Source organism: Mytilus galloprovincialis, chromosome 7 (assembly GCF_965363235.1).
Source record: "Mytilus galloprovincialis chromosome 7, xbMytGall1.hap1.1, whole genome shotgun sequence".
In the NCBI taxonomy this organism is placed as follows: Eukaryota; Metazoa; Mollusca; class Bivalvia; order Mytilida; family Mytilidae; genus Mytilus; species Mytilus galloprovincialis.
In genome coordinates this window covers 95527335-95541855 of record NC_134844.1, presented here as the reverse complement: position 1 = coordinate 95541855, position 14521 = coordinate 95527335, and the positions used below count along the sequence as shown (strand labels likewise).

At 34.0% G+C, this 14521-nt stretch overlaps 1 protein-coding gene across 1 annotated transcript; it reads left to right on the top strand.

The window, feature by feature from the left end:
* Positions 1-112: 112 nt before the first annotated feature.
* LOC143084018 (uncharacterized) lies at positions 113-13815 on the top strand. Its single transcript, XM_076260429.1, has 9 exons — positions 113-201; positions 3298-3439; positions 4882-4962; positions 6131-6163; positions 6200-6339; positions 9309-9396; positions 10726-10839; positions 12891-13015; positions 13698-13815. The coding sequence occupies exons 1-9, from the start codon at positions 184-186 to the stop codon at positions 13713-13715; spliced, it is 759 nt and encodes a 252-aa protein (XP_076116544.1). The 5' UTR covers positions 113-183; the 3' UTR covers positions 13716-13815.
* The last annotated feature ends 706 nt before the right edge of the window (positions 13816-14521 follow it).

Here is a 14521-nt window from a genome sequence, read left to right as displayed (position 1 = left end):
TTATTTTTTTTTATTTTTTATTTGCAGTTACATCTATATTAGTAAATAATAAATTAAGAAAACGGAAGACATGCGACTACCCGCCGAAGGCTTTTTATAAAGAAAAATATATATGAGAAAAAAAAATTATATGTATAAAATGAGCTGACACCCGATGAATTCTAAGTAGCTGTCTACTGCAGAATGATGCGGTCTTTCCAGGTAAGTTTTCTTATTACATTTTATTAGGTCTTTCCACTTTTCTGTGGAAAGACCTATTGTATTTGTTCTGATTATTATTATTATTATTATTATTATTTTTTTATTTTTTTTTTTTTTCTTCCGCCAAATTTTGTTCTTGCGATAAATGTTTGTTTCGCAATATGTCGCTTAGATATTTCTCATATGGTATCGTATAGTTTATGCGCTTTTAAATTTCACCCTGCTAAGGCGAATCATTTTCTTTGTAAGAGTTATCTCCCCTTTCACTGTTTATCATCAGAGTGCATCTCCTCCGTAACCGTAGAAAAATGCGACAAATTTATTTTATAAAATTGCTCGTTATATCCTTCGCATGATTTGTCCTATTTTAACCGAAGCAATATGAACACTCCTTATGAGAGTTATTCCCCCTTTTGCATTTGATATTAGTAATATGCATTTCTAACTGGTAAACCATAGGTAATAGAGACCTAGGGTCTTTTGATTTAAGGTCCTTGGTCCAAAAAAATGAAAATTAGGTCAAGGTCAAAGGTCAAGGTCATATTCTAAATTTTGATTTTGGCTTATTTTCACTCATTTTCATTAACCTTATCAGATATCGACAAATTATTTTTACTAAATTGTTAGTTGCGACATGTCGTAACATAATAATTTTGGTTGAAAGGGTGCGTAGACAATAAATGGGAGTTTTAGCCCCTACCACATCTAAAATTATGCGTAAAGTGATATTACTTATTAACCATACATATTAGAGACCTAGGGTCTTTTGATTTGAGACCCTCAGTTTGTGACCTTGAAATTGAGGTCAAGGTCATAGGTAAATTTGGCGTTTTAGATTATGACCTTTGGTTAAAATTCATATCTATACATCATAAAGCCATAGGAACTGACATTTTAGACTGATTTTTAATATTTTAATATCAAAATAGATATTTACTGGTGGAAAGACCTTCAATTGTTCTCTGAACAATTGGTTTTTAATTTTGTTTATTTTGTGTCATCATGAATGATAAATTTTATGGGCGCACCACGTTTGCGCGCATTTGGGGATTAAAATATTTTACGTTTGCGCGCAGCTTTTGATTACATTTGCGCGCATTCATTTTACAGGTAATCTCAGGTAAAAAAATAATTCGTATATATTAAATTATAAATTACTATACTTTATTGGTATTTTCATAATAGATATGACTATCAATTATTAATTTTGAAAATAGTTTGTTAATTCAAATTATATATTGTTCATATTGAATTCTAAAATCAATTTAAAACCCCGTTATATCTTAAGTTCAAGTTATGATAAATGGGCTATTTCACAGATTTCTTAAACTTTTGTCTACACCTTTGACTTGTTGAATTGTATCTGAAAATCGAAAAAAATATGCGGCTTTATCTCCTTTTTTTCCTGCCTAAGAAGAGACTTAAACTAACGAAAGGGGTACTGATAATTGTAAATAATTGAACAAATTGATAAATAAATAAGTATTATGACCTGTATTTTCCCTAAAATATTATTGATTGAATTCTTTCAAAATAGGTGCCTTAGGAGACTTAGACTAACGGAAGGTTTACTGATACTTGTAAATAAATGAACAAATTAATAAATAATAAAGTATTATGACCTGTATTCTACCCGAGTTTACCTGTCAAAAAAATGCGCGCAAATGTAATGATAATGCGCGCAAACGTAATGCACCGAATTTTATTGTGTAATGAAGTTGATCAAGGAATAACACGAGATTGCAGTGTAGCCAATCAGAATAACGTATTATATATAATGAAACATACATCTAATGTAATTATATGTATATACTGTCTTCTATCAGTAATTTTTTAAAGGTGTTGTTATAGCTAAATTTTCAATGTGAAATAGTTCATATATTTGTAAGCATTAACTATTCATTGAGGGGAAGGGGGTGACATGGTATTTCTGTATGTAGATCCTTTAATTCTTAAGTTCTTGAAATACAAATGTTCTAGAGACATTAAAGAAAAACAATTTTTTCCAGTTAAAAACTTTGTTAATAATGTGAAAATCTCTCCCACAAAAGCTAAATGGTTGGTGGTTTTGATGCAAGATCTAATAAAACAATGACGAGGCATTGGGCATAGCACTTGAAAACAAGGGAATATTTTGTAGCGTCAGAAATTTGTCGCTGTAACAGGCAAATAGAAAATAACATGACACTTCATATATATTTAGTACGTCCGAAAAACATCCAGAGACTACTACACATTGCTGTTCAATCGCTTTTTGTTTAAAGTTACGTTTTCAATACTAGTTTTGTAACAGCAAAAAGGCTTTTTGAAGAATTTAATTTCTATCATTTAAGGTGGTACCTAACACTACAGGGAGATAATTACGTTGTGTTGTTAAGGGAATATTAACTTCTCAATAATCAAAATAAGTGTTTGTCAAACTGCTATATAACCAGTGCATTTTTTCTGATAAAATGGTTGGTTAAATTTTTTTGAAATTTTTATTTTTTTGTCAAATGGTCAAAGTAAATACTTTGTCAAAATTTTATGAAAATTAAACCAGCCAAATTAATTTTAGTGATGGTGTTGGGTACCACATTAAGAACATTTTAACACATGTGGAGCAAGATATTCATAATCTGCCGCAGCACATGAGATCACCCATTCGATTTTTGTGAGTCACGTTATGCTTATTTTTTCGTTTTCCATGTTTTTTTTTATACTGCTGTTGTTCTTTTTGTTTATACAATGACGTTTCAGCTTATTTTCGACTATTGAGTTTGTCACTTGTCTCGTTTAAAAAATTGTATTTGCACTTTATGATACAATTTTCTCACTGAAACGTTAAGATTATCAACATTGGTACTATTATTTTCTTATATTTCATCATAATCACCAGAAACTCGTTTTATAAGATTTTAACTAACTATTAACCAATGAACGCATTTCAATGGCAGTTTTAAACGCAATGTATCAATGAATAACAAGACGGACATGCATATTACTGACGGCAATCGCAATCGGCAACATTCGACAGAATCCGCTACCCTCTAGTTAGATCTGCCTGGGTGTACCGAATGCGACACAAGTTATATATGTTTTTATTTCTTTTCAAAGCACCGACTGATCTTTCTGTCAGTATTACTTGGTATACTCCTTGTAAAGACTTCTTTGGTCAGCGGTTTTGCTCTAGATGACACAGCGCCAGCAACCCAACAAATTTTCCTGTTGAGAGATAACGAAGACACTACGGATGAAGGTAACGTGACACAATTAAGAATCACATCATTTATAACTATGAGATTATTGCTTTTGGGGTGTTAATTTTTTTTATATTCTTGAAATTTGAAGATCATTTTTCTATTTTCTTTCTCTTTTATGCTTACTATTCTCTCAATCTATATTTAAACACTGCATTATTACAGTAAAATTGAAAAGGGAAATGGGGAATATGTCAAAGAGACAACACCCGACCAAAGAGCAGATAACAGCCAAAGTATTTTTTCTAAATTTATCTTTATTCTTCATTTTTTATTTCTTTTGTATATATATATATATATATATATATATATATATATATATATTTTCTTCATTTCCAGTTTTTCTGCTCTTTGTTTAAATTGTTTGCACATCTTGTTGTTTCTTTAAAACACTAACGATAACAAACTTGATTTTCGGTTGGTTTGGCTTATCTTATCATACCACATCATTGTTTCTATTTTTTCACACTTCACATTTACGGAGAACTATCAAGGATGTTTTTAAACGCATTGTTGGAATACACATGTATCTCAAATTTGAACTAAACACAAGTGAACAATCGCCATTCTTCATGTTTTGCGATTGTTAGTTAATATAAATAAAGGCAACGGTAGTATACCGCTGTGTTCGAAAGTCATAACTCGATTGCGAGAAAACAAATCTGAGTTACAATTTAAAACTAAGGGAAACACATCAAATATCAGAGGGAAACAACAGAAACACTAAAGTGCAAAAAAAAAAAAAAAAAAGAAAAAAAAGAAAACCGACAATGGAACATACACAGAAACGAACTATAACATAACACTTGCCATTTTCCTGACTAGGTACATGACGCTTTTAAGAAAGAAAATATGCTTCAAAATATATACGACAGTTAGGAATAATTCCTTCATGTCATACTCTGTTCATTTTAACATTGGTAGGCAATACAGGGGCGGATCCAGCCATTTTAAAAAAGAGGTGGTTCCCAACCCAGGACAAAAGGGGGGGGGGGTATTTCCAACTATATGTCCCCATTCAAATGCATTGATCGTCCAAAAAGAGGGGGTTCCAACCTCTGGACCCCCTTGATCCGCCTCTGTAGGCATTATATTTGTCGAAATATACTGAACGCTAGCAAGGGGTAAACTATGGTCAACTATAATGTCTACCAATGTTAAAATGAGCAAAGGGCATGAAATGAAATAATTATTTTGGTTCTTAGAGACAAATGCAGTATTTTTATAGGTCGCAGCGTAAAAAAAACTTTAGAATGGTTTGGCTATTCCTGTTTCCTACTGATGATTTATGTACATTCATTTTTAATAAACCGGTCTAAAAACTTATACGCATGTGTCAAACATATGTTGTGCTGTTTAGAACATGAGTTTTTTTAATGATTTGAAATTTTAAATAAACAACTAGATCATATATATATATATATATTTATTGTTAACTTAGGTTTACCAGGTTTATCAGGCATTCTTGGACTATTTGTATTACTGTCGATTGTTCCATCGTTGTTAAGGCCTTCTTCACCACGTAAGTACACATGTAGAATTTGATAACACCCTACTTACTGTTCTCATAAATTTTACTTGAAGATGCCCGAGAAATCGTGGTACAATTGGAATAAAAAGTTTTTATATATTTCGCGGGTAATACGTCAACTGAGCATGCACAAAAGCGTATAAGACACCGATCGATAACGTCCCCGAATTTTGATATTTTTAAGAAGATTTGTGGTTTTTTTGTGGACATGAGAATGTTACAAAGTAAAATTTAGTATGTACAAACCACTATATATATATATATATATATATATATATATATATATATATATATATATATATATATATATATATATATATGGTTTCAGAGGAGTTAGGGTCCAATTAATAAACCGTCCATTCCAACTAGTGGCGCCCACTATTGCATACTTTATTTGTACAATTGTTACTGGTATACGTATTGTATACTGATATATATTTTGTATTTGATAGACGGAAATCTGTACTTTGTAAATGTTTTACATAAATACTAACTGTATTAACTTTTTTTTACTTTAATGTTGGAATTCATATCTTTTCATTATACACATTCTGACCCTAATTAATATATTTGAATATCTTTAATATTGTTGTTACTGAATTGATGTGCCTTGACCCTCAAATACCATTTAAAAATTACACAGAATAAAAATAATACAATTGTGTACATACGTTTTCTAAGACTGAAGCCCAAAACACACAAACAAAGAATTCGTTAAAAAGATTTATTATTGAGGCCCCTCATGGGGGTCCTAGTAATCACATAATCACCATTTTTTTGCCAATATAATCACATAATCATTAAATATTTGCTTATCTTTAGTAATCAAATAATCATAAACTAAAAATACAGTCCTAGGTAATCAAATAATCATGAAATATTTGGCTTAATAATCAAATAATCATTAAAAAAACGGCCAAGTAATCACATAATCAAAAACCCCATGAGGGCCCTCATTATTATTAGTTTTGTTTTTTTCCGGATATAGATATCCTTTATAATAAAATATTTCTTACAAACATTTCAAAAAATAAAATCTTGGTCAATATCTTTCTGTTGGTATTCCTGATGAAAAATACAATAAAGCAACGAAACAAAATAATTAATATATCAATGGTATTTTTGAATGGAGAATATTGACATATAATATTTACTTTAGGTACAACAGCTGGAGGTGGTGGTGTAGTTGGAGGTGGAGGCGGAGGAGGAGGTGGTGGTGTAGTTGGAGGTGGAAGCGGAGGAGGAGGTGTAGTTTGTTCAGCAGTCACGTGTCCGGCTGGTTATTCAAAGCTTGACGATCAACAAATCAGTCCCAACTGTTACTTGTTTAGTGGAAAAAACGATGCAAGGAGTTGGCATTCTGCTGATGTATAAGACATTTCTTTGTGTTGATACTTGTTTGGAGGGGGATATTTTTGAGAGGAGTCCGAGGGGACAATGCTCGAATGGTCCACATAGTTCCTTTATGGTGACCATACTGGTTTGGGTGGGGTTAATTTTAGAGGAGAGGACAATGTTCGAGTGGTCCACATAGTTCCTTTACGGTGACCATAATGGTTTGGGTGGGGTTAATTTTAGAGGAGAGGACAATGTTCGAGTGGTCCACATAGTTCCTTTACGGTGATCATACTGGTTTGGTGGGGTTTATTTTAGAGAAGGGGACAATGTTCGAGTGGTCCACATAGTTCCTTTACGGTGATCATACTGGTTTGGATGGGTTTATTTTAGAGAAGGGGACAATGTTCGAGTGGTCCACATAGTTCCTTTACGGTGACCATACTGGTTTGGGTGGGGTTTATTTTAGAGAAGGGTACAATGTTCGAGTGATCCACATAATTCCTTTACGGTGATCATACTGGTTTGGGTGGGGTTTATTTTAGAGAAGGGTACAATGTTCGAGTGGTCCACATAATTCCTTTACGGTGATCATACTGGTTTGGTGGGGTTTATTTTAGAGAAGGGTACAATGTTCGAGTGGTCCACATAGTTCCTTTACGGTGACCATACTGGTTTGGTGGGGTTTATTTTAGAGAAGGGGACAATGTTCGAGTGGTCCACATAGTTCCTTTACGGTGATCATACTGGTTTGGGTGGGGTTAATTTTAGAGAAGGGTACAATGTTCGAGTGGTCCACATAATTCCTTTACGGTGATCATACTGGTTTGGTGGGGTTTATTTTAGAGGAGAGGACAATGTTCGAGTGGTCCACATAGTTCCTTTACGGTGACCATACTGGTTTGGTGGGGTTTATTTTAGAGAAGGGTACAATGTTCGAGTGGTCCACATAGTTCCTTTACAGTGATCATACTGGTTTGGGTGGGGTTTATTTTAGAGAAGGGTACAATGTTCGAGTAGTCCACATAGTTCCTTTACGGTGACCATACTGGTTTGGGTGGGGTTTATTTTAGAGAAGGGTACAATGTTCGAGTGGTCCACATAGTTCCTTTACGGTGATCATACTGGTTTGGTGGGGTTTATTTTAGAGAAGGGTACAATGTTCGAGTGGTCCACATAGTTCCTTAACGGTGACCATACTGGTTTGGTGGGGTTTATTTTAGAGAAGGGGACAATGTTCGAGTGGTCCACATAGTTCCTTTACGGTGACCATACTGGTTTGGGTGGGGTTTATTTTAGAGAAGGGTACAATGTTCGAGTAGTCCACATAGTTCCTTTACGGTGATCATACTGGTTTGGTGGGGTTTATTTTAGAGGAGGGGACAATGTTCGAGTGGTCCACATAGTTCCTTTACGGTGATCATACTGGTTTGGTGGGGTTTATTTTAGAGAAGGGTACAATGTTCGAGTGGTCCACATAGTTCCTTAACGGTGACCATACTGGTTTGGTGGGGTTTATTTTAGAGGAGGGGACAATGTTCGAGTGGTCCACATAGTTCCTTTACGGTGATCATACTGGTTTGGTGGGGTTTATTTTAGAGGAGGGGACAATGTTCGAGTGGTCCACATAGTTCCTTTACGGTGATCATACTGGTTTTGGTGGGGTTAATTCTAGCACTATTGTTCGATTTCGTTGCGGTCAGTTTTTATTAGTAGATGGAGCAGAAGTGCCCTGAGAGAACCATGTGTGGGTTACGAATGCACGACCTGGGTAGTAATACAGTAGTTGGAGCCGAAGTGCCATGAGAGAACCATGTGTGGGTTACGAATGCACGACCTGGGTAGTAATACAGTAGTTGGAGCCGAAGAGCCCCGAGAGAACCATGTGTGGGTTACGAATGCACGAGCTGGGTAGTAATACAGTAGTTGGAGCCGAAGTGCCCTGAGAGAACCATGTATGGGTTACGAATGCACGACCTGGGTAGTAGTACAGTAGATGGAGCCGAAGTGCCCCGAGAGAACCATGTGTGGGTTACGAATGCAAGACCTGGGTAGTAGTACAGTAGTTGGAGCCGAAGTGCTCTGAGAGAACCATGTGTGGGTTACGAATGCACGACCTGGGTAGTAATACAGTAGTATGACCACTTACACCATTCGACCACCGATGCCCCTACAAAATAGCCGTCATAATACTAGTATAATCAAGGTCGTTAAAAGAAGCATTTAACACTGATGATTAATTCAAAACGGTATCTAAAAATACATGCCTTAACTATTTTTATAACTCTCAGGGTAAAAATATGAACTAGACAGTGTATTACAAAAATTGCGTCACGTACACAAACATTCACAAATATTATAACCCTATGTTTTAAAACAATATGTTCCTCACGACGCTGTTGTACTAGTCTTCTATTTACAGTACTTCGTCGTAAAAGAAAGGAATGTAGACTTTCTACCATGCAGATGAAATTATATAAAATAAATTTTGTGTTGATATTTGATTATGAATTGGTTGTTGCTTTCAAATCGACTAGGAATTTCTTGAACCAATAAAGAGGTACTTATATCATGTATATAGAGGATGCATATATTACCAGTGTTGCAACTATATCTACCACACAGAGACCGAATGACGTACACGTTTCCAACTTTATGGTCTTCAACTGAGCAAAACCTATTATGTATAGTTATTAATAAGCTGTCCTGGAATGAGTCCTGATACAACAATGTAAAGTTCTTTTTATAAATATATATATATAACGCCGTTAGCTTTCGCGTTTAAACTGTTTTACATTGTTTTATCAGGGCCTTTTATAGCTGTATGTGGTATGAGCTTTGCTCATTGTTGAAGGCCGTAAGATGACCTATACTTGTTAATATCTGTGTCATTTTGGTTACTTATGGACAGTTGTCTCATTGGCAATCATACCACATCTTCTATTTTATATTTAGTCTGTTACGCTTTTAATGAGTTGAATTGAATTCCTTTTAATTTTCAGGCCGTTTGTACCAGTACTAGTGGAGCTCATCTCTTAGTACCTGATAGTCTAGCAGAGATGGAGGCACTCCGAAAGAAATTTGGCATTGGTAAGTGTGTCTTCGTTTTCTGATAAAAGTCGGGCATTGAGAAAGGGAGGTAAACCTATTAAATCAGTTTAATATTTAAGCTTTAGAACGTTTCGTAAATCCTTTTTGAATAATTTTGACGTTAAGCGATAACCATCTGAGAATGCCCTTTAAAAAAAAGGAGTAACTACCCAAGTAAAAGGGAGGGATTCCAACTACCGGTATATGTCCCTATTCAAATGCATTGATTTGATCGTCCAGATAAGGAGGTAGACTCCCCCCTTTGGATCCACCAATGCACTTACCATTTATCTTTTTGAAAAAATTGAACTCTTCTTTTAAAAAAAATATGCATCACCTCCCTGGTTCAGTCTCTGTAACGATACAATCAGTGGCGAATCCAGAAATTTTCACAAGTGGCCACTGACTGCCTAAGAGGCCATGTTTCAGTGATTCCCTATATAATCAACAAACATTTTCCCAGAAAGGGGGCGGGCACCCTGCCACAGTCGCCCCTCCACCCCTAAAAATCAGCCTCTGACAATGTATTGCCTGTATATAGGAATAAAGATATTATATTATATGTAGCCAAAAAATAATTGCTAAATGCGAAAGGACATATATGTCAAGTGTTACAAACCTGTGCTAAGGACTTATATGTATGTATGAATCCATCGTTACACAAGACCACGACATGTTCAATCAAGCTATGAAATTGTCTATATTTTGTACTTCTCAATGAATTTTTTTTATATCTTCCGCCTTTTATTTCAATGACCTTATGTTTACTTTTCGTTTACAATTAAAGCAACGATAATGTGATTTTCAATGGTCACACGTGTCTCATGAAAATCACAACGGGATCTGGCATAACACAAGGCTCTGGTATTACATAACACGATGCTCTGAAATAACCCGTTACTTAATTGAGTTAATTAAATTTAACGGTAAAATCGACGCTGAGAGTATATAACCCAGATCTATTCAAAACAGGACACAATGGCTATACATATAATCACTAGAAAATTAAGTAGGAAGTTTCATACGATTTCGTAATTTTGATTGGTTGAGGCCTTCCAAATCTATATTTTATTTCCTGATATAATGTCAAATGGCTGACTGCACATGCTCTGCATAACAGTTACACCATTAAAACAAGGCGGCATAACAAACCAAAAGGCTTGATTCAACTAGTAATTTCATGATGATTGTAGCATGCACATGTAAAATCTGCACTTCATATAACAACTTTGAGCACGTTTAACATGTTTAACTCTTTTAGAACCATGTAAAATTACTAAAAGAAGCATCTTTATTTAAATCTTGTAATTTATATTAACTTACACCCAGGTGACAATGATGTGGATGTTTGGACTGGTGCTAACGATTTAAAGAGTTCCGGGAACTTTATGTTTAAAGTAAACAACAAAAAGTTTGATTTCAATGCTCTGCCATTTGGAATAGGTTAGTATGACGACAATTAAACTTTTTGTTACTGCTACGTTTGATGTGTGTATTTGATAATTTTTAACCGACGTCATATACCAGTGATATTGTTGGCTTTTTTCAAAACTACCTCTACCCTTTTTTATTGGGAAAATACGCGTAATTTTCATCAAATTGGGAAATTTAGAATAAACAATGAATTTGACTGAAACTTCAATTTACAGACCCCTTTTCAAGAGCCAAACCCTGCTTTGAAATAAGACTCCTTATTGTCAGTGATGATACATAAATAGACCCTCAAATCTGCACATATAGTTATTTTAGGTATGAAAAATTTATAAATGAGTGTTTTTCAGTTTGAATTCATGAACAATTACTACTGAAACTGCACTGTTTGGAAAAAAAGTTGTCTTTTTGGGAATAATTTTAAGCCTTTTTTTTCAAATTGGGATTTGTCTCCAGGGGGAAAGGCCTTTATTCTCCATTAATTTAAGGCAAACAATATCACTGTATACTGACGGACTATAAAAACGCAACACATATTTTGGTTATTTTTGTCATCAAATCATGACTTATATTCGTTTCAATGCTTATCATGCTTCTCGTACTCATTTATGAATAAAAAATCATCATTACCTGAATTTCCTCAGACTATCAAACATCGTAGAATTTGGACATCGCACGAAATTATTGATTCGAAATAAGGAGCGATTACATGATTTTTCTTCGTTAAACATTTCTTTAAATCCATTGCCAAGTTTTTATTCAGTAAAAGTTATTAACTGCTGTTCTTTTTTGTCATAACTCAGAAATGAAAATTGAAATGAAGTCATTAGAATTCTACAGACAAAATTTAGTGCACGCTAATTTAAAAATAAAACAAAACTTGAAATGAACGAAAGTAACGTTATACCGTTTGAATATATAGGAGAACGTAAAGCTAATATAAAAGATAGAACAATAAAATATTTTACAAAACTTTGCAAGATTGACTAGTAATCTGTTACAGTAGTCATCCGTACAGATAAGTGCACAACAAGATTTTATTCTCTGTTTTGCAATTCGCCGTTTCAGAATCTAATGCATCCTGGGTCATGTTTTCAAAAGTGTTCACCAAAACGTAGTGATTGGTTAAAAATGCCATAAACAATGGAAATTAACCAATGACGTGACGTTATCCTCATTGGGTACGAACAATGAAATTACCCATAATTCTTTGGATTCTTAAAAGGCGAATTCACAGGCAGTCAATAACAAGAGATTTGGAACTAGACCAAACATACCTAAGAATTCAATATCTAATTCAATATCCGATTCAATATCTTTAGACAATATACGTATAGTGTCTTGAAATATGAAATGTATTTGTGAGGCTTAAAAACGGGGGAAATGCGAGGTTCTACCGAGCATTTCCCCTGTTTCGTGCCGAATACCAATAAATTTCATATTTCAAGACACTATACGTATATTGTTTTTATACTGAAATCGATAAAAAATTTTAAAAATTAAAAAAAATATGTTACAAACAGTGTTAAAAAAAAGTGTTTGGAATTTCCCTCTTGGGGTACCATTTTGGGGTATTTCCCTATAAGCGTAGTCCAGGCGGTAAAACATTGACATTTTAAGGAATTAGAAAGGGAAAATTAACTTAATTAATAACATTTAATAAACATGGTATATAAATTACCAATTTGAAGACATAACAAGTTAAATTCATTAAAGTTTGACCTTTGTTACTACACGTTGTCATGGTTGTGACGTGACGTTGTTGCTGAAATACAGTAGTTCCGGTAAGTAGGCGGGGCTTATAGGTTAGTTGGGGTCATTGACGTATAAAGCTAACGTTTATACGTATAGCTTTATCTGTATAGTAAAGCAGCTGATTGCAGTATAAAATTCAATATCTGATTCAATATCTAATTCAATATCTGATTCAACTTATCTGATTCAATGTCCGATTTTCGTGTTTTGTAAAACATCAGCTGTATGACATAATACTTGTAATATGAATAATTTTACCTCAAAATTTCAACTCCAATCATCTTTACTATTTTATTTCTATTTTTTAGAAAATGAAGTGGGCATGCGTGGCAGAACTAGCTGTGTAGAAATAGAACTTAACAGTGATGGTATTTGGGGTTGGGACGCTGATGATTGTGATGAGCAAGAAAACTATATTTGCGAGCTACCAGTAGTAAGTAAAATTGTAGCATTGAACATGTTGAAAGTTAACTTCTATGTATTGTTCTCTTAGTTTCAACTTAGATTGACCAAACTTAAATTCACCACTTTAAAGCCTCTTTTCATCAAAACGATATGTCGATGGATATATATAGCTATCGCTTGGAATCATACAATTATAACAAATCAATTCAGTGGCGGAACCCCCCCCTTTTTTTTTTGGCTGATCAATGCATTTGAATGGGGACATATAGTTGGAACCCCCCCTTTTGTCCTGGGTTGGGACCCCCCTTTTTAAAATGGCTGGATCCGCCACTGTAATTATTACATCATGTAGAGGTAGGGCCATTTTCAAAATTTCCATTTAAAAAAAAGTGGGTTGTATTCAATATCGTAGCGGCTTTGTTCTATTGCTACGTAGATTTATTACTATTGAACGTGTATTTAGCCTAGCTCCTATTATGTATATATAGATATTGATAGCAGGTAGCCGCAGGTAGCCGCTACGATATTAAACACGACCTTGTTTAAAATTTTATTTTTGACATTTGTTAAAAACTGGTTTAAATTTCATTTTTAACATTCTGAATCATCTCAGTAAATCCCTTATAATCACCTTTCAATAGCATTTTACAAAGTAGTGTAAATTATTATTGGTCTTAATTTACTTATTATGCATTGATATATGTTTTCAGAAATGCAATGGTGGTTAGGAGCTTATTTCGATTCTTGTTTAGTCAACTTGGAAGGATTGTTTTCAGGAAGACAGAGGTGTGAAATAAATTACCCAACGACTGTAAATAAAAATATATATAAAAAAATGTAATTTCTTCTTTAGTTGCTCTTTGTTATCTAGTGAAAGCCCATCATAGTCACAGGTGCTTTGAGGACAGGATCCTGTATGAGCCCCATATAGTCCCTCCCCCTTATTATCATAAATCTCAGATTTTTCGATATATATCACTTATTTGTACAGTCGAGATTCACGTTGATAGTAAACATGCATATTTAGAGTATAAATATGGTATATTAGTATATATATGGTACAAATAAGTGATATATATCGAAAAATCTGAGATTTATGATAATAAGGGGGAGGGACTATATGGGGCTCATACAGGATCCTGTCCTCAAAGCACCTGTGGTCATAGTACTAGTAGACATAAAAAAATGTGGTATGATTGCCAAAGAGACAACTCTTAACAAGAGACCAAAATGACACAATTAACAACTTTAAGTCACCGTAAGGCCTTCAACAATGAGCAAAGCCTATACCGCATAGTCAGGTAGTACGTTTCACCATAAAAAATATATAGTATCAAATTGATTTGAATAACAAAAGGTAATTAATGAAGATTCAATGAGACAACCCCTCGACTAAAATAACCGAAAACATCCCAAGTGAAACAGTCGTGGTTTATGTGAGAATATGACAATATTTCATTAACAAATTATTCGATAAAAACATTGAATTCGAATGATATGAAACTCCAATATATCTTATATGATAGGACTAAAT

Coding starts and splice junctions, on each gene's coding strand:
- LOC143084018 (XM_076260429.1), top strand. Junction 4,963..6,130: donor GTTAAGGCCTTCTTCACCAC/GTAAGTACACAT, acceptor TATTTACTTTAG/GTACAACAGCTGGAGGTGGT. Junction 6,340..9,308: donor GGAGTTGGCATTCTGCTGAT/GTATAAGACATT, acceptor TTTAATTTTCAG/GCCGTTTGTACCAGTACTAG.